Here is a 25,729-nt window from a genome sequence, read left to right as displayed (position 1 = left end):
CCCCTTCCTCATGACGCGCTGCGCGGGAAAAACGCAGCATTCTACTGCGCTTATGTGGCGCTTCAGTGACGTTCGGAAAGGACCGATCTTTGTTATGAAGAAGCAGCATGGCGGAACCGACTGTCCGAATGTCTGGGATCGTGTTAGCTTCTCTGATGTTTCAGCACGTCAACAGTGATTCAGACGTGGTGGGTGACGCATTTATACCCGATTAAAACCGACGTGTTTTCAACGGAGCATTCTGGGCTGTTAGCTAAAGTGCTTCGTGTTACGGAGGGAAGCTAGCAAACAGAACTCAAGTGTCCCGACGTCACTAAACTTTAAAGTTGATTAGTTCTTGTTTAGTAATGTAGCTGTTAAGGTTTCAGTTTGTGCTTTGGAGCAGTGGAGAAATGCTTGTCGTTTATGAGAAGCTAAAACTCCCACCAAGGTGTTCCTAAAACTTTTTAGCCAAGCTAACGCGTCAACATTTCCCACACACCAGACTCTGTTTAAAATCCTGTAATTTCACAGTTTCTCTATAGTATAAACATGTATACATACTTATGAAAGATGACTGAATACATTTTAAAAGTAATTCGAGTTTGATGGTGAATTTGGCAAATGTATAATCCAACAAGTGATTATTACATGAGTCAAATATCAACTTAAAGAACTGGCGCCCAGTTACCGCCCATCACTGTTGTGGTAGAACTACTGTAAATACAAGTCTGATGCACCAACTACCACCAGCAGAAAAGTAATGTTTACTTCATTATCCATTAGTCTGTGTACTAAGTTAATGTCAAATATATTAACTAAGTGCATTTACTCAAGTACTGTATTTAAGTACTCAGTTTGATGCTACTTTATATTTCTGCTTCACTATATTTTAAAAGGGAAATATTGTACTTTTTACTCATCTATATTTATTTAATAACTAAGTCACTTTGCAGATCCATTAAAATTAATTAAAATAAGACTTTATTGACCCGTTGGGGGAAAGTCACAAACTGCCCAGCAGTATATAAAGTATTAAAATGAACTCCACCTTCACCAGCTGCAGGATTAAAGTGATGATCACATTAATGCATCAATAATTACAGATCTATAATATACTATACATTATTCTGAAATGAGCCATCTGCTTGAAAAGCATGTTTATATTTAGGTGCTAATATTTTTGTACTTTTACTAACAGTAAAATGATCAATCACAGCTTTGCAGAAATGGAGGTGATGTCTTCAAATGTTTTTTTGTTTTGTTCAACCAACAGTTAAAAACTAAAATATTCAGTTTACAGTGAAATCTGTCAAAGAAAAGCAGCAATTCCTCTCATTTCAGAGGCTGAAATTAGAGGATATTTGTCTTTGTTTGACTATTGAAAAATTAGTGAAATGATCAGTTATCAAAATAGTTACCTCTTATTTTTCTGTTGACTAATCAGTTAATCTATAAACTCTGTTCAGTTTTATCTTATTGTCTTCTTTATGATTTGTTTGCTTTTTGAATCCTGTTCATGAGTCTTTTTAATCCCCGTGTGTTTGTTTCACTTCTTAGTTTTTTTGTCTTCTTGTTGTATAATCACTCTTTGTTTGGGTCTGTCCCGTCACCTCAGGAGGGTCTCATCCTCGGAGAGAGTAAATTTGAGGAGCAGGTCACCATCAGCGACTCTCAGGCTGATCACATCCACATAGAGGAAATCTACAGTGAGTTAATCTCAGTCAGACGCAGCGTTACTTCCTGGTCCATGGAGTGTAACCGAGTACATTTACACGTACTGTAGTACTTTCTACTGCATTATATTCCTCTGACAGTTATAATTACTAGTTACTTTATAGATTAAGATTTTGCAAACAAAATAAATTATAATTATCACATAAAATCCTGCAAATTGTGAAATATGAGAATATTTTACTGCAGATCTTTTACTTTGATACTTTAACTACAGGAAGCTGATGATATTTTTATAGTGAAATAGTTTTGACCTGAAGGATTTTTACATTTACATTGTGATATTCATACTTTTACTTCACTGAAGTATCTGAATCCTTCCTCCACTGTTGTATAATAAGTCTTTTATTTTGTCAACAGATATCCAGAAGCACGTCGCCTGCCACAAACTGAACACGTGAGTCTCTGTCTGTTAACGCTGCAGATGTTTTGCAGCTGGAGTCCTTCAGTTGTGTTAATGTCACACTGTTTTCGTTTGTGTGTGTGAAGCTTTTACAACAGTGTAGGAGACGTGAACGTGGAGGCGGTGAAGAGGCTCCTGCCAGACAATAAGCAGGTAAGTACAAACCCTCAGACTGTACCTGTGGATGTGAACCTGCCGTGACTGACGGAGCTGCTGTGGTCGGTGTGGAGGAGAGTGTGATTGGTTGGTACAGGCAGCGCAGGAACACGGATCAGCTGATGTCGTTCAGGGAGAAGATCGTGCACGAGAACCTGAAGACGTCTCTGTCCAACCCTCACATGATCTTTGTGCTGCTGACGCCCAGCAAGCTGACATCACCAGGCTCCACCCACAGGATGGAGTACGCCGCCTTCATCTCCCGCAGCAGGTGACACACACACGTGTGTTATCATCACACTCGTAACTCATCACACCTGAACACACGCACCAGCTGCAACTAACGACTGTTATCGATTAATCTGCTGATTATTTTCTCTATTAATCTTTTTGTCTATAAAACATCAGAAACAGTGAAAAATGTCTCTTACATTATATTTTCCTTCATCGACAGGAGACGACTTCTTATTGTTTTATTGTTTTATGCAACAAAAAGCTCAAAACTTCAAAGTATTTGTCATTTTTGCTTGAAAATAATTTAGCAATTATTAAAATAATTGACAGATCTTCCATCAGAATATGGAGTAATTAAATTAGCTCCACTTTACGCATTAATGTATCAGAAATTATAATCTGATAATATATGTTTTATTCTGCATAAAGTCATTATGATTGATTTTCTTTGGATTGACTAAAGATTAATCAGCTAATTGTGGTAGCTTCAGCGCTGATACATCTGCACTTGAACTGAAGAAAACGTGTGAATCCAGGAGTTTCGCTCTCTACACCTCTTCTGTCAGTTCAGTCAGATTCATGTTTAAAACCTTTATCCTCCAGTTAAAGTCTGAACATGTGATGTTGGTGAAATACTGTCTCTTCTTCTTCTGTGGTGCAGGACGTTCATCAATGTTCCTGTTCTGGTTAATAACCTGGGTTTACTGGAGCAGCTGTCGTACTGGAAGGTGTCGGCTCCCTGCTCCGCGGCCGGTTACAACCTCACCATGAAGAAACACGGGTACAACCCCGCTCACACACACGCCTGCATCACGTCTGTGTGTGTGTGTCTCTGCTCCTGTAACTGTGACTTCCTGCTGCTTCAGGTCTAAATTCTTCTCCTCCAACGGGCTCCTGAGAGAAGTGAACGAAGTGAATAAAATGAACGAGTCCCTGCAGGCGGAGCTACAGGTGAGGGGCGGGGGGAGCTGTTGTCATGTGTGTGCGTGTGCCTGTGTGTGAGTGTGTGTGTGTGTGTGTACTTCCTGCAGCTCCACACACACACACACACAGTCTGTGTTTTGCATTGGACAGAAGGCGTGCAGAGACGTGGAGGAGAGTGAACGAGTGGTGGAGACGCTGCAGGCCGACGTTTCAGCTCTGAGGAGCCGCGTCCGAGAGAAGAGGCAGAGCAAGGCGGGAAAAGGTGAGCTCAGTGTGTGTGTGTGTGTGTGTGTGTGTGTGTGTGTGTGTGTCACGTTCACCTCAGAGAATGGCTCAGATGATGAGCTGTGATGAGACTGCAGAGGCTCACCCTGTAGGTGACAGTTGTGTTGTGGTCCTGGTCTTACATTGTGTGTTCTCTCTCTGATCAGAGCCGGTCGAGGATCCACCTGAACAGAAGAACAACCTGCTGCTGCACGAGGCCGTCAGAGCTCTGTTCTCCTGCTCTCCTCTCTTCCACACTCAGACTTTAACCCTCGAGGCCTTCCCTGTTCCCGCCGTCTGCTGCGGCGCCGAGCAGGACGACGGAGACGACGACTCCAAGTCAGACGCACTGAAGACTCAGGAAACTCTGTCTCTGCTGAACCAGAACAGGACGAACTGTCGGAAGAGGCTGAAAGAAACGACGGAGGGGAGGGAGAGGAAACGCAGGAAGAACCAGTCCTGATGAGAAACACTAAACTGGATTCATCAAAGTCAGACTCCATCTTTTTATCAGCTGTTGTTGGTCACATGCTTCTAACGTCACTAAACTCAGTTGGAAGGCGATGACGGTTGGTGTTGATGACTGAACGTCGGCTCTGGAAATGTACAGTTTGTGTATTTTGAATTGTTTAAAAATCGTTTATTGATAAAGACGTTTTGTTTGGTTAAAAAAAAGTGTTGCTGTCATTGACTGAGAATCTGAATCAACAATACAGTTAAAATACTGCGAGACATAATTCAACAGTCATTAAAAAGTTCACACACATAAGTCACAAGTAACGCCGAATACTTTGTTCAGGTCGAGATTTTACTGTTGAAAAATATTCAGATACAAACTTTTACCCCAAAATCAAGTCATTTGTTTTAATACTGAAGTTTTTAACCTTCAAGTCATTATGAGAAATTAAGTTTTCAAAAAGAAAACACTAAGTTGATCAACAGGAAAATAATCAGCAGCTGGTTCGACCATCTTTTATCATTATCAGCTGCTTGTTTTACATCTGAACTGAATCTCTCGGTTCTGAACTGATGGTCGGACAAAACAAGATATTTAGAGACGACATTGACGTTCATGTTTTCACAGATTTTTTATTTTAAGTTTTTTTTTGTGGCATTTTTGTCTTTTTATTGTGGCTGCAGGGAGAGAGAGGAAAGTTGGAGAGAGCAGCAAACGGCCTTGAGTTGGACTCGAACCCTCAATTCTTGACACGAGAGATTTTACCTGCGAGACTCACATTTTAACGTCTGTTCATCAGCTGATCATTTCCTCAGATTTCTTCAGTTCAGGGTGAAAAACACAGACGAAGTTCTGGCTGACTGAAGTGTAAAAGATGAGTGTGACCTTTGGGACATGAACACTTCAGTTCATTAGGAGAAACTAACGAGGTGGAGGAGATGAACTTTATAAACTGACACCCACTCAGGTCAGAAATTACAGGGTTTAATAAACACATGAACACAGATTAAATAACACACTGATCCACTAATCCAGATGTTTGATTCCACACACGTTGGGGTCCCTCATGAGCTGTGGGTGCTTGTGGGTCACCGACATGAAACCTGGGGGGAGAACATGGTACAGAGTCACGTGAGTGAAAATCACTGTGAAAGCACCTGGTGACAGGTGCAGCAGATTCCAGCAGTGACCAAAGATAAACATCTTAAACCTGAACAACCACATCTTCACTGTGATTATTATTAACTTTAACATTGAATAAATCCTGTCTAGAAGGATATTTACCCATGGAGTGAGCTTTCTTTACGGCTTTGGAGACTTCCTTCTGTTTTCTTCCACACAGGCCTGAAACAGAGACAACGTGGATCAGTTCAGATCTCCTGCTGTGACGTCAGCTGACAGGTGCAGTGTAATGTGCAGCCGCTCACCTGTGATGTGTCGGCCATAGATTCTGCCTGTGTGAGGGGAGATGAACTGGGACAGCAGCTGCAACGAACACGGGTAAATACACTTAGTGACGTCACACAAAGTGTGTCGAGTATTACTGCAGATGTGACGTCAATGATTACGTCTTAAGCTTCATTTACAGTCATGTAAACGTGCTGGTTGACGCGGTGTGTCCAGGTACATAGATTTAACCCAGCTTCAACACAACTGACTGACAGGCTTAATTCACCATCACAAACACACGTATGACGTCAGGGTAAGAGCCTCAGGTGCCTCACTCACCTGAACATTTTTGTAGTCCACCTTGACGTTGCAGAGGACACAGCCTTTCTCTGGTTCTTTGTACGGGTTTTCCATTTTTACGAGCTTCAACGTGCAGATAAAACAATATTGTGTTATTAAATTAACCCTGTTATTAGTGATTTATTACTGTAATATTATTATTATATAACTCATTACCCACCGTGTCATCTCTCTGTTGGACTACATGTGAAGTCAAACTTCTTAAACCTGCAGAAATACATGTTATCAGAGCAGCTCGTTTTCTCGCAGGCTAACGTTAGCATTAGCATCTGCTGACACAGGATCAAAATTACATTGAAAACAAACGGCGACATTTTCTTTTACAACCTGATAAACTCAGTGACACGTTCACACAGACGTTACAGTGTTTATTTAGTCTTACTTGTGTTTCCATGTTGAGGTAAAACGGGGTTTAGCCGCTGCAGCAACCTCAGAGACAGCATTTTGACCTGACACAGGACAGGAAGCCGTCCGGCACCTGAAAGTGTCCGGTGTCTCATCACTGAGTTATCTAACAATTAGTTCCTAAAACTTCTAACAACTTTTTTTTTGGCTTTGTAAGGGGTTAAAAGGGGGCAATTAATTAATGAAAACATAATCAATCATCAATAATACAATACTGCTGAGTAGTTTCTATGTTATATTTTATTATGATTTTTTAAAATGAGATGTTACAACGAAATTCTTTCCAAAAAATGTTTGAATAAGGAAAGTGGCTCCAAAATAAACGTAATTTTGTTTCATCATCAAGTCCGCTGAAAGAGCAATTATCAATGTCGTTTTTTTTTTTTTAATTTTTACAAATAACAACTTCTAAAGTTATTTTTTGTGAATAGAGGGAAGGTTGAATTATAGCTTCGTTTGCAAATAGTAAATAAATAAGTAACATGTGATTTTTAAAATTTATTCATTTATTTATTTTACTCCTCAGATTTTAAATTTCGGACATGAATGCACTTAGTTCCGATTTGATGTTTTTTTTCTGGGGAAAGTTTAACCGTTACCCTATTCAAAGATATAACAAGACAAGACATAAATCCCCCCTGAATCAGCGACGTAGTTCCACATCTCGCTAACAAATGTATTATCAAGAAATTTTGTGACATTATTTGTGATTACAACGTCGCATTAACGTCATCATGTGATTTTTCACCAGAATCTCTTAAATTTTCATTGTTTGCAGCTCATTGTTAGCATGCTAAGCACTTTAGCGACACGGCACAGGCAAAAAAAGCTACGAATTGTCATAAAATGGCGCCGCTTTAGTAGCGCCAAGTAACAAGTAGCAAGTAAAAACAAAAATGGAATAAATTAAGTAATGAAGCAGTTAGTTTTACGGGGTCAGCCCTATGTTCCCACATTTCTAAAAAATGTTTTGAAAATTAGGCCCTATTTTCCCACAGTCTTATATGTTCCCATAAGCTCATGTCCTCACTAACCCGGGTAATATTTATCAGGTTAGCCCTTCCGTCCACATTAGAACAGTGAATTCCATAATTGAAAACGATGCTTTACAAAAACGATCGCTGAGGTGGATAAATGTGAAGACGCCGTGGAACGTGGATGCAAAGCGTTCTGAAAACGATTAGTGTGGATGGAGATCGTTTTCATTGTGAATGTGCATTTTTATATTTACTCGGGTTAATGTGGACAAGGCCTAAGATTTTTCTCAAAAGGAAACCCTATGGTCCCATATTTCTTAACATAGGGCTGTGGGAACATAGACAAGCTCCCAGTTTTACGAGCGAGCTAACTGGTAAAACGGAAACGGAAATGATGTTGGGATTTCTCTCTTGCTCTAACGAAGCTGTTCAGAGATTTAAATGTGATGCTCAGAGCTGTTGGTGGCTTCGCTTGAACTAAACGAGCGGTTTTTGTTAAATTATCTCGGCGACAGAAGTTTATACATTTTAACGGACAATTATAATTAATCTGTTGCGTTTATCGTGACTAGTGAACACGCTGAGGGAGCGAACTGGGCCGTTAAACTGTCAGGAGTAAGCTAGCTACCATATTAGGTAACGTTGGTTAGGTTTTTTTCTGAACAAAAACACGTTTAACGGTGCTGTTAATGACTTTTAACAACGCTAATACAGAAGTGTAATTGATAACGATGTACAGGAGTGTGTAGCAGTGTCTCAGCTCCTCTCCTGTGAACAGTTAACTGTCAGTGTCACAGTCTCTGTTCACCTGCTGACACAGTTTCAACATGTAGCACCAGCTGAACCTGGACAGTGATGAATGCTGGGAAGCAGGAAATCCAAATAAAAAGAGTTTCCTCGAAGAAGAGGTCGAGGGTCAGCCTGCAGACTCACCTGACACCTGCCAGGAAGAAGAGAGGAGGGGGAACCTGTCTACAGCAATGTCCCAGAAACAGGAAGCTTAGCAGCATCATGGCTCAAATACAACCTGCTGAGGTGTGTTACCATCATCCAAGCATTGATCCTGAGCCGATAGATCTATTAGTCAGTTTCAATCATTTTTCAAGCAGAAATGCCAAATATTCAACACGTCTAGCCTCTCGAATGTGAATGTGTTGTTTTGTCTTTGTCTTAATTAGAGCTGAAGTGATTCATATACTGCAAAATGTCATTTTTAAGCTTAAATACCAAAACATTCAGGTTCCAGCTCTAATGTGAATATTTGATCATTTTCTTTGACTTCTGTGATTTGAAACTGAATGTGTTTGGGTTTTTTGGCTGTTGGATATTTGACGTACATTTTTCACCATCTACTGATATTTTAAAGATTAAACTTTTAAAAGTAAGATAATCAGCAGATGAAATGGGGCTGCAACTAAAAATAGTTTTCATTATAGATTAAAAGTGAAGGATCCAGTGTTTTAGAGCCTGACACACACCATGAATGATGAACTCCAGCTGACATGAGGAGTTCATGTTTGTTTGGTTTTCATGCACTTCTTTTTTTATTTAACACCAATTTGGATATATCACAAGTTTTCAGAGGTAATTACTACCTGGTAACTCCAATATGACATTACAGGATTTTGATCTGTCTCCTGCCTTAATGAAAGTAAGTCGCTGGAATAATCATTTATTTGTTTTTTTATAAGATATAGGAAAATAGTGACGTATGTTGATCATATTTTTCTCAAAGCCCAAAGAGAAATCTTCAAATGTCATGTTTTGTTTGATAAACAGTTTAAAACCCAAATATATTCAGTTTATTATCAAACACATTCAGTTTATTATCAGATTTGACCCACAAAAGCAGCACATCTTTACATTTTAGAGTTTGGAACCAGCAATTATGTGGTGTGTTTATCTGATAAATGACACAAGTGATTAGTAAACCAATGATTTCGGCTCATGTTTCCGCCTCCACTGATCAGAGGACATGCAGCTGCATCAGGTGTAACTGTGTAACTGTGTTTATTCGGCAGTACTGCAGCAGCAGTGAGGACTTATTCGGGGACTATGACAGTCTCCTGGAGGGCAGCTCCTTCCTGGCGAAGCTGGACGATGCAGAACAAAGTGAAAGGCAGCGTGACGTCCAGACTTCACCTCACATCGTTGCTGTGGATCAGCAGGACTTCAGGACTCTGGGACTGGCCGAGGAGGCCGTCTGGACTTGGTCCGGTGAGGACAACCTCACAGACTCCATCTTAAACGGACTCGGAGACGAACCCTTTGAGGACATGCCGTCCAGCCAGGTTCAGTTTCAGGAACAGGTGGATGAACATGTGAAGAGGAGCCGGCTGCAGGACGGAGGGAAAACCTCGACACCTTCCAGAGACACTGAGGGGACAGCTGAGGCGGGGACGGACAGGAACATGGACGATAAGACAAAGAGACGAAGCAAAGCGAGAAGGAGTGTGACGGACAAGCTGAAGAGGACGATGCTCGGTAACGCTGCCGCTCCCTCAAATCTTTCTCGGACCGTGGTGTTAAAGGAGGCAGTGGTTTCCGAGGAGATGAGCGTCGCCATGCAGGCCATGGAGACGGTGTCAGCTGAGACGCCCGACCTCGGGCCCTTCTATGGACTCCCTTCCAAAGTAAAAGACCTGATGCACAAACTGAGAGGAATCCAGAAGTTATATGGTGATGCACCGTTCTGTCTGATTTTTCTGTCAATCAGTCAATTTTAATTATTAATTCACACTGATTATTATAAAAATGCTCATTGACCTTCCCAGAGACACAAAGTGACGACTTCAAATGTTTGGTTCTGTTTGTTCAGCAGTTAAAACCCAAAGAGATTCAGTTCATTCTGAGATGTGACGATGAAAAGTAGAAAATTCTCACATTTCAGAGGCTGAAACAAAAAATTTATTATTAATCAATTACCATAATAGTTCCTGATTATTCTCTGTTGATCAACTAATCAATCAACTATTAATCAACTTATTGTTTCAGCCCTCGTCTATCACTTTTTGTGCAGGTTAATCAAAGTGCTTTAAAGACTGACAGGTCAAAACAGTTTCTCAAATAACGATAGTGTCACGATAAAACCAATTTATATATATATTTTTTTAAATAAGTAAATAGATAATTAAAATACAAAATGATACTAGATAAAGTAGACATTGAGAAAGTGACAAACAAAATTGAAAAATAAACGATTAAATAGAATAAATAAAGGCCACAGTGTCAAAACGACTGTAGATCAACACAACTTTTATTGACAGTCTCTTTTTAAAACAAATGATTATATTTTCCTGGTTCCAGCTTTTGTAATGTAACTTTCTTTTTCTTCTGTGATGTTTAATTGAGTATTTCTGGGTTTTAGTCAGATTAAAAAAAGGACATTTGAAGACGTCATCTTGTGTTTTTATGGGTGTTTTTCACAGTTTTCTGATATTTTTTAGACTAATCAATAAATTGTGAGAATAATAAATGACATTTTTTACATGTTTTTGTTGGGGTTAAACAATCGGATTTCAGAGGTGTGTAGGTGGATTTTGTGGATGTTTTAAAGCTTTGTTCCTCCTGTGTTTCAGATTGGCAGGAGACGTGTCTGAACCTGGACTGTGTCCAGCAGAGGAAGAATCTGATCTACTCTCTTCCCACCAGCGGAGGGAAAACTCTGGTCGCAGAGATCCTCGTCCTCAGAGAGCTGCTGTGCAGGAAGAAGGACTGTCTGTTCATCTTACCTTATATATCTCTGGTGCAGGAGAAGGTACAGAGACCAGAGAAACACTGAGGCATGAAAACAGATCTGTTGTACTCAACAATAACAACAACAGTCAGTTCACATGTTCAAAATACTCAAATATAATGTTTTAATTCGGTTTTTAAAGAGCTCAGTTTTTACAAGCAGGTTGTCCAGCTCAGTTTGAACATGTGGCACAGAGCAGCTAAAGTTAGAGATAAATAATGAACAGTACAACTGCTCATTAAAGAGAATCTATCAGCTGTGATAAAGTTCAGTCTACATTGATAGATTTAGATCTAGATTTCAGGTGGAGAGCGAGGCTGCATATATATATATATATAAGGGTTAGGGTTATGATAATCAAGCACAGAGATGAAAGCTGAACAATAATCAAACTAACAGGAGAACGCTTATTCATTTTTGTACAGAAATCTAATTATGGTGTTTGATTAAATAGGTAAAAAATAATTCTACATGGATCTTGTGATTCTGTTATCTAACAAGATTCCTAAATATTTGTGACATTGAACAATTTCAGTCTGATCAATCAATGGTTGATGAGGGAGATCTGAATTAAGAGAAGACCTCTGACATAAAAAATGGAATCATCTGCATAAAACTGTACGTCACAGCTTCACAGAGATGATATTAATGTAAATATAGAGAGTAGAAGAGGACCGAGAACAGAGCCTGGTGGGACACCTTTCCTAAACTTCACAGCACTGGATCTTTGAACCAGTAGTTGTAATAATAAAAATAATGTATTATTTATAGCACTTGTCTAAACCCGCGTTACAACGTGTTTTACACAAGGCCGCAAAATAAAACATGCAAGTTATAATTAAAATGCGCAAATCAGAAATACAAATAGACCAAAGGTTAATAAAGAATTCAATCAATCAAACTTTATTTGTACAGCACTTTTCATACAGGTTAGTTCAGTTCAAAGAGCTTCACAGACTGATGAGCTGAAAAGAAAAGGACAAATCAAGTGAGAAAGCTGAGAATGAGATACAATAAAATAGATCTAAAAAGCTTTAATAAACAAAAGCAAACAAAACTAAAAAGTTGTCAATAAAATTAAAATAAAATCAGGAAAAGCTCTACGATAACAGTTTGTTTTAAGTGCCAGAGTTTCAGGCTCTGACTGAAACCTCAGTCTCCTCTGGTGCTCAGCCGGCCCCCCCCCCTCCCTTCCTGGTTGTTTTCAGGTGCGGGGGTTGGCGAGCTTCGGCCTGGAGCTGGACTTCACGGTGGAGGAGTACGCCGGCAGTAAGGGCAAGTTCCCGCCAGTGAGGAGGAGGAACACGAGCTCGCTGTACATCGCCACCATAGAGAAAGCTCACAGCCTGGTGAACTCTCTGATAGAGAGCGGGCGGCTGGAGAACCTGGGGCTGCTGGTGGTTGATGAGGTACAACAACTTGATAATAATGAATATAATCAAAGGGGTTTTACATATTAAAGGGTTAACGCACTGTGTTTTTCTTCACGTGAAGCTTCACATGCTGGGAGACGGCAGCAGAGGGGCTGTTATTGAAATGACGCTGGCTAAAGTTCTGTATATGAGCAGTAAGTGATCACAGGTCTTTTTATTGATCTTTTAATCAATGAATTAAATGAATGATTCTCCTGTTTTCTCCTCCAGGAAATACTCAGATCATCGGGATGAGCGCCACTCTGGGAAACATCAGAGACCTGCAGACATTTTTAAAGGCTGAGAATTACACCAACGACTTCAGACCTGTAAGTCATTAAATGCTCCACAGCTGTTTTTAAAGCAGCTGATGTTCTGTATATGTTGTTATATACTTCAAACCAACAATGACAGTCTCTACTAACAGGCACTGTGTGTGTCTTATTCCTCCGTCCTCTCAGGTGGAGCTGAAAGAATACGTCAAACTGAACGACACCATCTATGAAGTGGACCCAAAGGAAGAAGACTGCTTCAAGTTCTCACGTCTCCTCAACTTCAAGGTGAATGTACATCTGAGTGGTGCGTTCACTGTCAGGCCAGAGATGCAGGAGAAGCACTCTGTCTGCTGAAGACGACATGATGCCAACACTGACTGTAGTTTATTATTCACCTGTCAGGAGGTAAGACCCTCCCACAGGTGACACTACCAGGTGTTTGAGCTGTGTGATGTGGGGTCAGCCTGTTATTTGTATATGTTGTTGTTTTTATGCCTCCACGTTGGCGACAGTAACGCCTTGAGGCAGAAACATTCACCTGGACTCAAGGACGAATTGATGAGATTTTGGTGGCTAAAGGTCAAAGGTCAAGGTCACGGTGATCTCACAAAACACTTTTTCACACGGCAATTATGACAAAGAAATGTTTAAGATTCTGGAAAAACGAGGATGTGACCTGAAACTAGTGCGAGAGGAGGAGGGATACGACCACGAGGAGGTGGTTCTAGTTTTCATATTTATTATCAATAAGTCAAAATCTCCCTCCTCCATCTTAAGGAAACTTGATGTCACAGTGTCAGACTTGTTCGTGTTGTACTGTTTGTAACGAGTGAGATCATTGGCTGTGATCCTGAAGAGTTCAGATGTGACATGAATACGACCGTGTGTCAGACGTCTGTGCTCTCCTTCAGTACTCCAGTGCCATGCAGAAGATCGACCCGGATCACATCATCGCTCTGGTCACTGAGGTCATTCCAACACATTCCTGTCTGGTCTTCTGTCCCACCAAGAAGAACTGTGAGAACGTCGCAGGGATGATCTGCAAATATCTGAAAGAGTGAGTCTGAGCGACTCTGGTCTCCTGGTCCGGGGTCGCCGGCGCCGACTGATCCGGTTTGTGTGTCTGATCCTGTTCAGGGACTTCCTGCGGCACAAGGAGGCGGAGAAGGCCGTCCTCCTCAGAGAGCTGCGGGACAGCGGGAACGGCTCGCTGTGTCCAGTGTTCAGGAGGACGGTGCCGTATGGTCTGGCCTATCACCACAGCGGACTGACCACGGAGGAGAGGAAGCTGGTGGAGGAGGCCTACTCCAACGGGGTCCTCTGTCTCCTCACCTGTACATCCACCCTCGCCGCAGGGATCAACCTACCTGCCCGCAGGTGAGACAGGAAGCAGCTGACTCGGTCAAGACAGGGAAATCTTTCAAATGTGGATACAAATACTAAACGTGGCACAAAAAACATGTTAACCACTCGAAATTCAAGATGGCCGCCATATCTGGCAAGGAAATGTTACTTTTTGCAATAAGCTCATCCACTGTTTTGTTATATGAATAATCCAGGTGTCAGATTCCACATTTTAACAATGTAGAAGGAGAATTTAGTACACTGTAAAAAATTAAATGGAATTATTTCAGCAAAAATAAAATAAACATTACTCAATAAAATATTACTCACAAAAACATAACTAAAAAAAAAATTAATTAAAAAAAATAAAATATTACTCACAAATAACATTAAAAAAACTTACTCTCAAAAACATTACTCAAAAAAATATTACTCAAAAAAATTAAATGTTTCTCACAAAAAATATACAAAAGAATAAAATATTACTCACTAATAACATTAATAAAAAATTACTCTCAAAAACATTACTCAAAAAAATACTTACTCAAAAAGAACAAATTTTACTCACAAGAAATATACAAAAGAATAAAATATTACTCACAAAAACATAACTAAAAAAAAAATTAATTAAAAAAAATAAAATATTACTCACAAATAACATTAAAAAAACTTACTCTCAAAAACATTACTCAAAAAAATATTACTCAAAAAAATTAAATGTTTCTCACAAAAAATATACAAAAGAATAAAATATTACTCACTAATAACATTAATAAAAAATTACTCTCAAAAACATTACTCAAAAAAATATTACTCAAAAAAAACAAATTTTACTCACAAGAAATATACAAAAGAATAAAATATTACTCACAAAAATATATAAAAAAATAAAATATTACTCACAAAAAATATATAAAAAAATAAAATATTACTCACAAAAAATATACAGAAGAATTAAATATTACTCACAATAAACATTACAAACAAAAATTACTCTCAAAAATATTACTCACAAAACATAACTCAAAAAAACAAATTTTACTCACAAAAAAATATTTCTCGAAAAAATTAGATATTACTCACAAAAAATATTTCTTAAAAAAATAAAATGTTATTCACAAAAAATATACAAAAAAATAAATTCACCTCATGAGAGGACGAGTGTAACCCGTCTCTGGCCTGATGTCCTCTCTCCAGAGTCATCCTGCGGTCTCCGTACGTGGCCACAGACTTCCTGAAGAGGAGTCAGTACAAACAGATGGTGGGGCGGGCCGGGCGAGCCGGGATCGACACTGTGGGAGAGAGTGTCCTCATCCTGCAGGACAAGGACAGGAACATGGTGACTGCACCCAGACACACGATGAGGCTGCAGGAACTGATCTGGTCCCTGGTTCTCATGTTTCTCACTGTTCCCAGGAAATGGGACCAGATAATTAGAACTGATGGTCCGGTCTGAGTCTGGTTAAATTATGTAGAACACTCCTGGACTTCTGTGTCGGAGATCAGGAAAAATTTATGGCTGATAAAATGTCCAGAAATAGAAATAGTGAATAAAGTCTGTAAGTGTCTCGTTTTGTCATAGCAACAGTCAAAACACAGAGATTCAAGGAAAGAAAGAAATATTCACCTCTGAGAGTTGTTGGTATTCTTGCTTAAAAGATCAGCTGATTGTTTCAGCTCCAGAGAACGTCACTGAATGTTGATGTTAATCCTCAAACATCACAACTCTATAAAGGATTTGACACCTGGTGTGTTCTGTTTTTCAGCTCTATAATATCCCAAGAAATAGTTTAAAATACATTATACATACATTTAAATACCTTTTCCACACAGGTGACATCTTCAAATGTCTGGTTCTGTCTGAGCAACATGTTTGACAAAGAAAAACATTAAATCCTCATATTTAAGAGGCTGGAACCAGGAAATAAAGGAAAAACTAAAAAAATAAAAAGTAACTGAGCTGGTTGTTAATCAGAATAATTGCTGATTGATTTGTGTTTCAGGCTCAGACTCTTGTGTGTGCGCCGATGGAGAACTGCTACAGTAACCTGCTGCATGACGAGGGGAAAGGCGTCCTGAGTCTCATCCTGTCTCTGATTGGACTGAATGTAAGTCCCTCTGTCATAGGCCAGGTGAGCCTACCTGTGTGGACACTGGTGAACCGGCTCTGTGTTCCTGCAGATCACCACCTCGTCCGAGCAGCTGAGGGACTTCCTGAAGGGGACGCTGCTGTTCGTGCAGCAGACACAGCTGTGTGTGGGGAGGAGCCTGTGGGAGGTGGTGACGCAGTGTGTCGACCTCCTGAAGGAGAAGGAGCTCATCACTGTGACCTCCGACTCACAGGGTCAAACGCTGCAGGTCACCAAGCTGGGAAGAGCCACCTACAAAGGTAAACCGCTCCTGATGATGTCATCATGTCCTGATCACGTGGGAGCTGATTCGTCTGCACCACCAGCGTCCAGCATCGCAAAGTGTGTGTGTGTGTGTGTGTGTGTGTGTGTGTGTGTGTGTGTGTGTGTGTGTGTGTGTGTGTGTGTGTGTGTGTGGTTGTTGGTGCAGTTAAGTGACTCGTGTCCACCTGTGGTCCTCAGGCTCGGTGGATCTGACCTACAGTGACCTCCTGTACAGAGACCTGTGCAGGGGTCTGGAGGGTCTGCTGCTCAACAGTTACCTCCACCTGGTGTACCTGGTCACCCCGTACGACATGATCTCTCAGGTCAAACCCGACTGGATGATTTACTTCAGACAGGTACGGAGTCCCTGCTGGACGCTGATGTCTCGTTGTCTCCGTGTCGCCGTGTGACGGCGTGACCTTTGTTTTTCAGTTCACGCTGCTGTCGGCCGCGGAGCAGAGGATGTCTGCGGCCGTCGGCGTCCCCGAGAGTTTCGTTGCGAGAAAAGCTGCAGGACAGACGGTGAAGAACGTAAGAAGAGTCCCGTCTCTTGATCATGTGTGACGTCTGGAGTGAGAGCAGCTGGTCGTGGTCGTGGTCACTCAGTGCGTCCTTGTTGTTGTTGTTGTGCTTCAGAGCGTGACCATGGCGGTGGTCAGCAGGATGTATCTGGCTCTGGTCCTGTTCTCGCTGCTGAAGGAAACGAACCTGTGGAGCGTGGCCGACCGGTTCCAGCTGAGCCGAGGATTCATCCAGACTCTGCTCAGCTCCTCCTCGGCTTTCTGCTCCTGCGTGCTGCACTTCACAGAGGTAACGCAGACGCCCATCCCCGACGCCACCTCCCTCCCTCCTCTGTGCCTGCACAGAGAGGATCACTGAGCTGACCTCAGACCTGCTGACCTCTGCTCGCTGTGTTGTGTGTGTGATCAGGAGCTGGAGGAGCTCTGGCCCTTTAAGGCTCTGCTGACGGAGCTGACGCGGAGGCTGAGCTACTGTGTGAAGGCGGAGCTCATCCCTCTGATGGAGGTGGCCGGAGTCATGGAGGTCAGTGTGAATCAGATAAGAGCGGGAAATCAGTCCCGACTGTCCTGATGTTTCACATGATCATTGTCTCATTCACATCACAGTCAATTTGATTATTTTAGTGTTTGACATTTTTCTCTTTTTTCTGACTCTTTGTCAGATTAATCAATAATTATTAGTTTCATCTGGTTTGATGTCGATCGTTCAGACGGCAGAGAGGATCAATCTGAACATGAAACTTTCTCCCCAAAACCTCAAACTATTAACATTCGAACAGAAAAATCTCCTTATCAATTCACCTGATTGAGATCTGAAAGTTATTAATTAGTAAGTGTTCTGCTCATCAGTTTTATTTTCTCTGTTGCATCATGATGAACTGAAGAAATCAATCACCAAGCAATTTGATCATTTCATTAATTTTCTAATCACAAAAGCCAAACATTTTCTTTTCACATGTTCCCTGTGTTTTATGTTTGTGAATGTAAAGTCTCGGTGCTGTGAATAAACAGGACGTGTGCCGTCGTCCTGGACTCTGGGAACACGTGAGGAACCGTTTCCTGACGTGTTATAATCCAGAAGACGCTCCGCAGATTAATCCATTAAATGATGGTTTGTTAAACTCAGATTTGAAGAGCAGATATTTGTCAGGTGTGGAGGACACGCTTTAACCTGAAGTTAAACATTTATCACTTTATTGATCCTCGTTTGTTTTATGTTTTATTTCACTTTCATTTTAGTTTTCAAACGTTTTTTCATTGTAGTTTCATTTGAGATTCTTGAGCCTGAAACAGTCTGGTTCACTGTTTCCTGTCTGATCAGGTTTGTCCTGAAAATGAAGTAGTAACTGGAATAATCCTCATCCAGGTGGATGAAATCTTCTTCTCCTGCTTCTGGACCATCTGATCTGTGGTGGACTAAAGCCTCCACAGGGGGGCGCCACAGAGCTGAGGTGGAGGGGCCCAGTTCCTATCTGCTCCATACTATAATTAGTATAATATATAATATATAATTCAGATAGGACACTGTAATTAAATCAGTATTAATCTAAAAGATAATCGTGTCAACTTGTGACATCTCGATTATGAAACGCATGTTCGTGTGCTTCAGTGTGACTTCACTTCCTGATGATGTCATTATCTCCGATGTCCCTCCAGAATAAAGCTCCAGAGAAACGGAGGCTCCTGCAGAACTTCCTGTTGTCAGGTTTCCTTCAGGGTCACACTGATCCAGTGATGATCATCTGTCTGTGTTTCCTCCAGTCCCGAGCCAAGCAGCTCTACACCGCCGGCTACAAGACGCTGACTCACCTGGCCAACGCCGACCCCGCACTCCTGTCCAGGACCGTGGAAAACCTGTACAGGAAACAGGCCGACCAGATCGTGGCCTCGGCTAAAGTGAGTGTCACGTTGGTCCTCAGAGCTTCATCATCATCATCATCATCATCATCACGGCTCCTGACGGTGAAGGTCGTGATGTCATGATTAACACGTGAACAGATGACGTGTCTCTGTGCTGCAGATGCTGGTGAATGAGAAGGCGGCGGCTCTTCAGGAGGAAGTGGACGAGCTGCTGATGACGCCGTTGGACCTTCCTCAGCTGTGACTCCTCAGATGTTCCTGTCTCTGTCGACTGCTTCTGTTTTTATTGTTTCATCAGTGTGAAATATATCTTCATTAAAATAATGTAGACTCACTGTGTTTAAAAACTCCTGATTATCATGAAGAACAGAAGAACACATTCGCTAACGAGCCAGTCTCTAATTGATTCTAAAGCTGCTCTCTATGAAAACTCTTTAACGCGAACAAATGAACAATCAGATCAGTCTGATGTTATTCAGTCCTTTCATAGTCAGACCCAAACCAGCAGAGTGTCGGTCCGTCTCTCAACTCCTCCCTCCTCTCTCTGTGTCTCGGCTCATTGGTTCCTACTGACGACGTGAATCTGTGAAAACATCACAGGTACAAAGTTTTATTTTTAATTCCCTCAAACAGCTGATCACTGTAGTTTTTATCAAACAACCTGGAGGAAATGATGCATCTGTTGGGGACTATTTTCAGCGGCGGATTTCTCTGGTGGTCTCCGTTGTTCTGGTTGTCATGCGGCTTCAGCTCCATCAACTGCACAAAGAGCCACATGTTCTTTTTACTGACTGGAGGAATCACCTGTGAAGCTCTGATGTCATTATCGATCGATCAGTGGACTGTTTTCATGATTAATCGATCAGTTGTTTGAGTCAGAGGTGACGTCACATGTCTGAACCCAAACTTCAGTTTATAATGAGAAGCTGTTATCAAAGTTATCAAGTTATCAAAACAGATGATTGATTTTCTGTTACTAACTAATCAAATAATAAGAACAATAATAATAAAGATTAAACAATATTTAAACTCACAAACTGGAATCAGTAAATTTTTGTCTTTTTTGTTTAAAAAAAGGTTTTTGTAATTTTAGCTGTTAGACTGACGTCAGATGCATCAGCTGGTAGTGTCATGTTTATTTTGGACGGACGGTGAATCATGAAGTAAAACGGAAAAGTGTCACAAAAGAAGAAAAAAAGGGGGGGGGGGGGCCGCCCCTGTTCTCCTTATATTCAGACTGGACTAGATGTCGGTCGATGTCGGTGTGCATTAGACCGGATGATCCTGCTCCGGTGTGGACGGTGTGATCCCGGAGGAAAGGCGCGTGCCCGACTGTAAACAGGACGTTCAGGAAGTGCTCACGTGCGGGACAGAGAGCAGACATGACGCGGGTCGTGCTGCTGCTTCTCTGGGTCCTGTGTGACCGGAACGACGGGCTACACATCAGAGGAGACCGGGACTTCAACGGGACCCTGTCCGGGGCTCTGGACGTGGTCGCGGATGTGGATCTATCCGCGGTGATCCGCCGGGTGGACCCGCGCTTTCTGTCCGTCACCATCGATGCGAGTCTGGCGTCAGAGGAGAAGTTCATGTACCTTCTGGGGTCGGTGTGCGTGTGTGTGTGTGTGCGTGCATGTGTGTGTGTGTGTGTGTGTGTCTGTGTGTGTGTGTGTGTGTGTGTGTTACTGAGGTTCTTTTAACGCGCTAAATCCACCGACACCTGAGCGACAGTGTCCGCAGCTCGTCGCTCATTGTGCGGCGTCGCAGCCTCGACAGGTCCGGCCCTCCGCTGCCCCGGAGACCTGCCTCTGAAACGAACCGTTAACAATGAAAACACCGGAGGACACAGTGTCCTGTTATCTCTCCCCTTTGTCGTTTTTGCTGTCAGAAATAAGTGGAGTGGTTCATCATCAGGTCGTTTCACACTGAGCAAGTTTAATCTTTTTGAAATAAACAGTCAAACACAGGGACGTTACAGTTTGAGCACAAAGGTTAAACCACATGTAACTTTCTTTATATCTAAGAGCCTGTAACATGTTTGTGTTTGATTTATTAGATTTTTCTTGTTTTAAAAATTTAAATCTAAGTGATTTTAATTCTAACAAAGAGAAAACGAGGTCACATTTAAAATCACGTGTTCAGTCGAGTCAGGAAAATGTTTTGTCGACAAACTGAGGTCAAGTGTTTTCCTCCTTAAAGCTCCTGAAACTGAAAGTTCAGTTTGTTAGAGAAACAGAAAGTAACTTCATCACATCATGTAATGGAAATGTCATTTCTTAGCAATAATAATAATCATAGTAATAATAAATCCCACTCATAAACTTTGTTCTTTAGGATATTAAGAGAATCATTGTTGTGTCTCCAGATCTCCAAAGATCAGGACGTTGGCCAAAGCTCTGACTCCAGCGTTTCTGAGGTTTGGGGGGACCAGACAGGACTTCATGGTCTTCACCCCGCAGAGGTCTCACCAGCCAGACTCACGCTTCACTGCAGGTAAGGGCAACAACAGTCTGTCAGGGAGATCATGTTTTTAAATGTGTGTGTTGTTGAGAATCTTCTCCTCGTGTTCAACGTGTTGATACTTGTCAGTCAGTGACGTCAGACCTGGAAACCAAGTGCTGATGATGATATAACTTTCTTTTCCTTGAACACAAATGGATTGTATGGAAGCCCTGAAAGGCAAGTTGATTTTATTTTTTCTCAGGATCATTTTTCAAAATTTTAGTTTTTTTTCATCTGCAGTTTTTTTTATTGATTTATTTATTAATTTATTTTTCCAGGATGATTTTTCAGTCGGTTTTTTTTCTTGCCTCTCCAGTGAAACAGAAAAACCTCTTGCCTTCCATTGACGCCCATTTTCTTAAAGGAAAAGAAAATCATATAAGCAATCATCATGAGCGTCATAAATGATCTTCCATACTGAACATGACGTGTTCCGGTTTGAAGCGCTGAAACAGCCTTTAACAGAGAAATCACTGACTTCAAATAGAAGTTTATTAAAGCTGTGACGTCACTAAGCTCAGGTGTGAATGAAGTTCCCTCCCCCTCAGCTCCGTCATGTGACGACCTGAGGCTTCCCTCCTGGCTGGAGGAGCGTCTGACGGAGGAGTGGACTCGACACCAGCTGATCCTGCTGAAGGAGGACCTGCAGAGGAAGTACAGGAGAGTCAAGTTCACAGGTAGGAGCTGACGCCCTGTCCTCACCGGCTGTCGTCATGGAAACACAGCTGCTCCTCTGCTGACTGTGATGTTCTTCCTGTCTCAGAGTTCACTGTGGACCTGCTGCACGCCTTCGCCAACTGCTCCGGCCTGGACCTGATCTTCGGCCTGAACGCTCTGCTGCGAACAGCTGACAACAGCTGGAACAGCAGCAACGCCCGCTCGCTGCTGCAGTACTGCGAGTCCAGGCGGTACAGGATGAACTGGGAGCTGGGAAACGGTACGGTGGCCCGAGGGCGCCAAAAATATTCTGTAATTATCTGAAGCGGTCAGACTGACTGAAGATCAATGTGCGAATCATTTGATTATCAATTTATTGATTCAGACATTTTTCATCAAAGATTCTGCTTCAACCTTCAATGTGAGTGTTTCCTGTTTATTCCGTCTCATGTGACAGGATGGATGGATAGATGATAGATAGATAGATAGATAGATAGATAGATAGATAGATAGATAGATAGATAGATACTTTATTTATCCCCTAGGGGAAATTCATGAATTCAGGAAGTTGAATATGTGAAATAATCAATATTCAGACGTGGCCTTGGACAGTTTGTATAATTTCCTCATATTTTTTTCAACCAAGTTAATTGGAAAACTTAATAAGCACATTTAAATAGTCATTACCTGCAGCTCTGGTCAGTTAATTAGGGCTGCAGCTAATGATTTTTATCATTATTGATTCATCTGCTGATGATTTCTCATTGTTTCGTCTGTAAAATGTTAAAAACAGAAAGAAAAGGTCAATTACAGTTTGTCTGGATCCACTGAGACGTGTTCAGTTTATGTGTTTGGTCAAAAAGCCAAAAATATTCATTTAATTATGAAATATGACAAAGATCAGCTGCAGATTGTGAGAACGGAGACGATGAAACCACAGAACATGAAGAAGCTCCTGATCAGTTATCAAAACAGTAATTCTTCTGTCAGCTGACTAATTGATTCATGATTTCAGCTCCACAATAAATCACATGAAAAGACCCAAACTGGGTCAGTGTGGCGGTCAGTCGGTCTCTACAGAGCGACTCTTGTCCTTCTGTTTGAGTCAGAACCAGCAGCTGCTTAGCTTAGCTTAGCATAAAGACAGTTAGCCTAATCTGCACAAAAAGTCAAATCTAAAAGCTACAAACAGTGTTTACCTGTCGGCCAGGTGCTGGAATCTTTCTTCATTTCTATAAATAAGTGTATTAATCAAAACGTTGAACTTTCCCTCTAAATGTGAGGCAGTGTCGTCCCGCTGCAGACACGGTGGCGTCTGTCTGAAGTCTGCGTTCTCACATGTAAAGAGTTGATCCTTCAGTTCAGTTCGATGCCTCTTCCTGTCACAGTGTGTAATGAGATCTCCGTCACACGTACAGTGAACAGGTTCCAGACAGACACGTTACAGTCCTGATAAATAAGTCATATAAAAACAGAGCAGAAGGTTTTTCTGAAGCTCCGCCTCCATCACAGAGAGGAGGTTTCTCATTTACATGACGTGTTGGTATGGAGACGTCTAATGACCCTGTAAACACTTCCTAACCTCCCTCCCTCTGTGGCTCTCAGCTCTCAGCTCATTGGTTCCTGCTGAAGATGTAAACACCTCATTCATATACAAGTAATATGATTCTTCTTCTTCCGTATCAGCTGTAAAATCAGTGTGTGTGTGTGTGGGTGTGTGTGTGTGTGGGTGTGTGTGTGTGTGGGTGTGTGTGTGTGTGGGTGTGTGTGTGTGTGACGTCTGTCCCGTCTGTTTTGTTCAGAACCGAACAGCTATGAGAAGAAGGCGGGGGTCCGGGTGGACGGGGTTCAGCTCGGACTGGATTTCACTCGTCTCAGAGAGATGATGTCAGAGTCCAAACTGTACCACGACGCCGGGCTGTACGGGCCGGACGTGGGCCAGCCCAGAGAGCACCGGGTAGACATCCTGGAGGGGTGAGAGGTCACACTGATACTGAGCACTTTATTAGGAACACCTGTGCAGTGAAGCATTAAAACACATCATCATATAAAACCTCCAGGTCTCTGGAGACATGTCGGTTATCTGAGCCACACTTCCTGTTTGAAAGGTGCCATACAAATAAAGTTTATTATTATTGTTATTATCATTAGTAATAACAACATCTCGTCTTTGAACCTGGAGGATTAGAACCTCGTCTAACTTTTACAGAGTAGACTTAAAACACAAACTCACTCAGTGTGAAACAGTCTGTGGTTATTGACCGAGATATTAAAACATAATGAAACATAATGAAGCTGAGAATCACAGTCACAGACAGTAGAGACAGTAGAGAGAGTAGAGACAGTAGAGACAGTAGAGACAGTAGAGACAGATAGAGACAGAGTAGAGACGGAGTAGAGACAGATAGAGACAGAGTAGAGACACAGTAGAGACACAGTAGAGACAGAGTAGAGACAGTAGAGACAGATAGAGACAGTAGAGACAGATAGATACAGAGTAGAGACAGAGTAGAGACACAGTAGAGACAGAGTAGAGACGGATAGAGACAGTAGAGTCCTCTCTCACTCAGCTGTTTTATTTTCCTGCTGCAGATTCCTGAAGACCGGAGCTGAGGCTGTAGACGCTTGTACCTGGCACCAGTGAGTTCACCTGTGTGTGTGTGTGTGTGTGTGTGTGTGTGTGTGTGTGTGTGTGTGTGTGTGTGTGTGTGTGGGGTTAAGGTCGGGGAGCAGACAGACCTGATCTTCCAGTTAGACTCAGCTGTGACACCTGACCAGGTGTGTAGGAGGCAGGTGACTACACAGTGATATTGGAGTAAACAGCTGACCTTTTGACCTTTTGACCTTTCACCCTGAGAAACCTGAAGACTGTAAAAAACAAAAACCATGAGGTTATTGAACAGTGTCAGTGTTTGTGTTCACCTGAGTTCATGACTCATAAGCCACGCCCACCTCTCCTGTCTCCTAGTTACTATGTGAACGGGAGGGACACGTCCCTGGACGACTTCCTGGATCCAGAGGTTCTGGACTCACTGGCCTTGAAGACCAAGGAAGTGATGGAGGTGTGTGTGTGTGTGTGTGTGTGTGTGTGTGTGTGTGTGTGTGTGTGTGTGTGTGTGAGATACAGATGTTGAGTCTCTGTTTTCCCTCCTGCTCCAGAAGGTGCAGCTGGTGTCTCCGGGGAAGACGGTCTGGCTGGGAGAGACCAGCTCGGCGTACGGGGGAGGAGCTGTGGGACTGTCGGACACCTTCGTCGCAGGATTCATGTGAGTCCGAGACCACTAGACCAGTCCAGACCACGAGACCAGTCCAGACCACTAGACCAGTCCAGACCACGAGACTAGTCCAGAACACTAGACCAGTCCAGACCAGTCTCTGGAAGACCTTTTTCCTGACATTTTGTCCTTGACTTATATATGTATATATATACACATATACATAGATATACAGTGTATATCTATGTATATATTTAAGATAAACACAAGAAACTTGTGCTACAGAAAATGGAGCAGACTCAGTGAATAGCTCCCTAAGCTTAACATCCTCAGTCCTATGATAAGTATTAATTCAGCTACACAGACTAATGAGCAGTGATAACTAACATGTCTTTGGGGTCATCAGGTGGGAACCTCCTTTCACCAGTGTTTCGTCTAGTTGGTCCCACGACACCTCCAGGAGGCTAGACAGTGATCACTGGCGTCCCAGAGTCACTCCCCTAATGCCAGCCATCACTGCTCCTCACACCAC

The 25,729-nt window shown here is 42.0% G+C and overlaps 4 protein-coding genes across 8 annotated transcripts in view; 3 read left to right on the top strand and 1 right to left on the bottom strand.

The window, feature by feature from the left end:
• Positions 1-66: 66 nt before the first annotated feature.
• On the top strand, positions 67-4,340 carry abraxas1 (abraxas 1, BRCA1 A complex subunit). Of its 2 annotated transcripts, none has more exons than XM_022767403.1 (9): positions 67-188; positions 1,598-1,688; positions 2,074-2,110; positions 2,203-2,269; positions 2,350-2,543; positions 3,168-3,287; positions 3,373-3,457; positions 3,581-3,692; positions 3,862-4,340. In XM_022767403.1, the coding sequence occupies exons 1-9, from the start codon at positions 108-110 to the stop codon at positions 4,155-4,157; spliced, it is 1,083 nt and encodes a 360-aa protein (XP_022623124.1). In that variant the 5' UTR covers positions 67-107; the 3' UTR covers positions 4,158-4,340. The 2 variants fall into 2 exon arrangements, with proteins under 2 accessions (XP_022623124.1, XP_022623123.1); XM_022767402.1 differs by having other exon boundaries at positions 2,347-2,543; positions 3,862-4,339.
• A 779-nt stretch (positions 4,341-5,119) lies between these two features.
• On the bottom strand, positions 5,120-6,370 carry mrps18c (mitochondrial ribosomal protein S18C). Its single transcript, XM_022767406.1, has 6 exons — positions 6,283-6,370; positions 6,061-6,107; positions 5,880-5,963; positions 5,579-5,636; positions 5,436-5,495; positions 5,120-5,254 (listed from the first exon to the last, which is right to left on the bottom strand). Exons 1-6 carry the CDS (start codon positions 6,341-6,343, stop codon positions 5,178-5,180), a joined length of 387 nt encoding a protein of 128 aa, XP_022623127.1. The 5' UTR covers positions 6,344-6,370; the 3' UTR covers positions 5,120-5,177.
• A 1,317-nt stretch (positions 6,371-7,687) lies between these two features.
• On the top strand, positions 7,688-19,720 carry helq (helicase, POLQ like). 2 transcript variants are annotated; one of them, XM_022767417.1, is made up of 18 exons: positions 7,688-8,317; positions 9,304-9,961; positions 10,861-11,039; positions 12,227-12,427; positions 12,513-12,585; positions 12,662-12,759; positions 12,892-12,990; positions 13,617-13,762; positions 13,843-14,082; positions 15,247-15,388; positions 16,053-16,157; positions 16,231-16,438; positions 16,641-16,798; positions 16,875-16,973; positions 17,079-17,252; positions 17,373-17,486; positions 18,725-18,859; positions 18,984-19,720. In XM_022767417.1, the coding sequence occupies exons 1-18, from the start codon at positions 8,138-8,140 to the stop codon at positions 19,065-19,067; spliced, it is 3,093 nt and encodes a 1,030-aa protein (XP_022623138.1). In that variant the 5' UTR covers positions 7,688-8,137; the 3' UTR covers positions 19,068-19,720. The 2 variants fall into 2 exon arrangements, with proteins under 2 accessions (XP_022623138.1, XP_022623139.1); XM_022767418.1 differs by lacking the exon at positions 16,875-16,973.
• A 284-nt stretch (positions 19,721-20,004) lies between these two features.
• hpse (heparanase) overlaps positions 20,005-25,729 on the top strand; it is a 10,387-nt gene continuing 4,662 nt past the window's right edge. The window contains exons 1-8 of one of the 3 annotated variants that reach the window (XM_022767401.1): positions 20,005-20,426; positions 21,189-21,316; positions 21,859-22,002; positions 22,089-22,262; positions 23,785-23,956; positions 24,575-24,622; positions 24,951-25,044; positions 25,142-25,248. In XM_022767401.1, the coding sequence (XP_022623122.1) occupies positions 20,206-20,426; positions 21,189-21,316; positions 21,859-22,002; positions 22,089-22,262; positions 23,785-23,956; positions 24,575-24,622; positions 24,951-25,044; positions 25,142-25,248 (1,088 nt within the window). In that variant the 5' untranslated portion in view covers positions 20,005-20,205. The remainder of the gene's footprint in view (positions 20,427-21,188; positions 21,317-21,858; positions 22,003-22,088; positions 22,263-23,784; positions 23,957-24,574; positions 24,623-24,950; positions 25,045-25,141; positions 25,249-25,729) is intronic. The other 2 variants (XM_022767399.1, XM_022767400.1) reach the window with 2 other exon arrangements.

This window comes from Seriola dumerili, unplaced genomic scaffold (assembly GCF_002260705.1).
Source record: "Seriola dumerili isolate Sdu_G_001 unplaced genomic scaffold, Sdu_1.0 BDQW01001186.1, whole genome shotgun sequence".
NCBI classification, from domain to species: Eukaryota; Metazoa; Chordata; class Actinopteri; order Carangiformes; family Carangidae; genus Seriola; species Seriola dumerili.
Note: the sequence above shows the minus strand (reverse complement) of the source record. Positions and strands in the feature narration are given on the sequence as shown.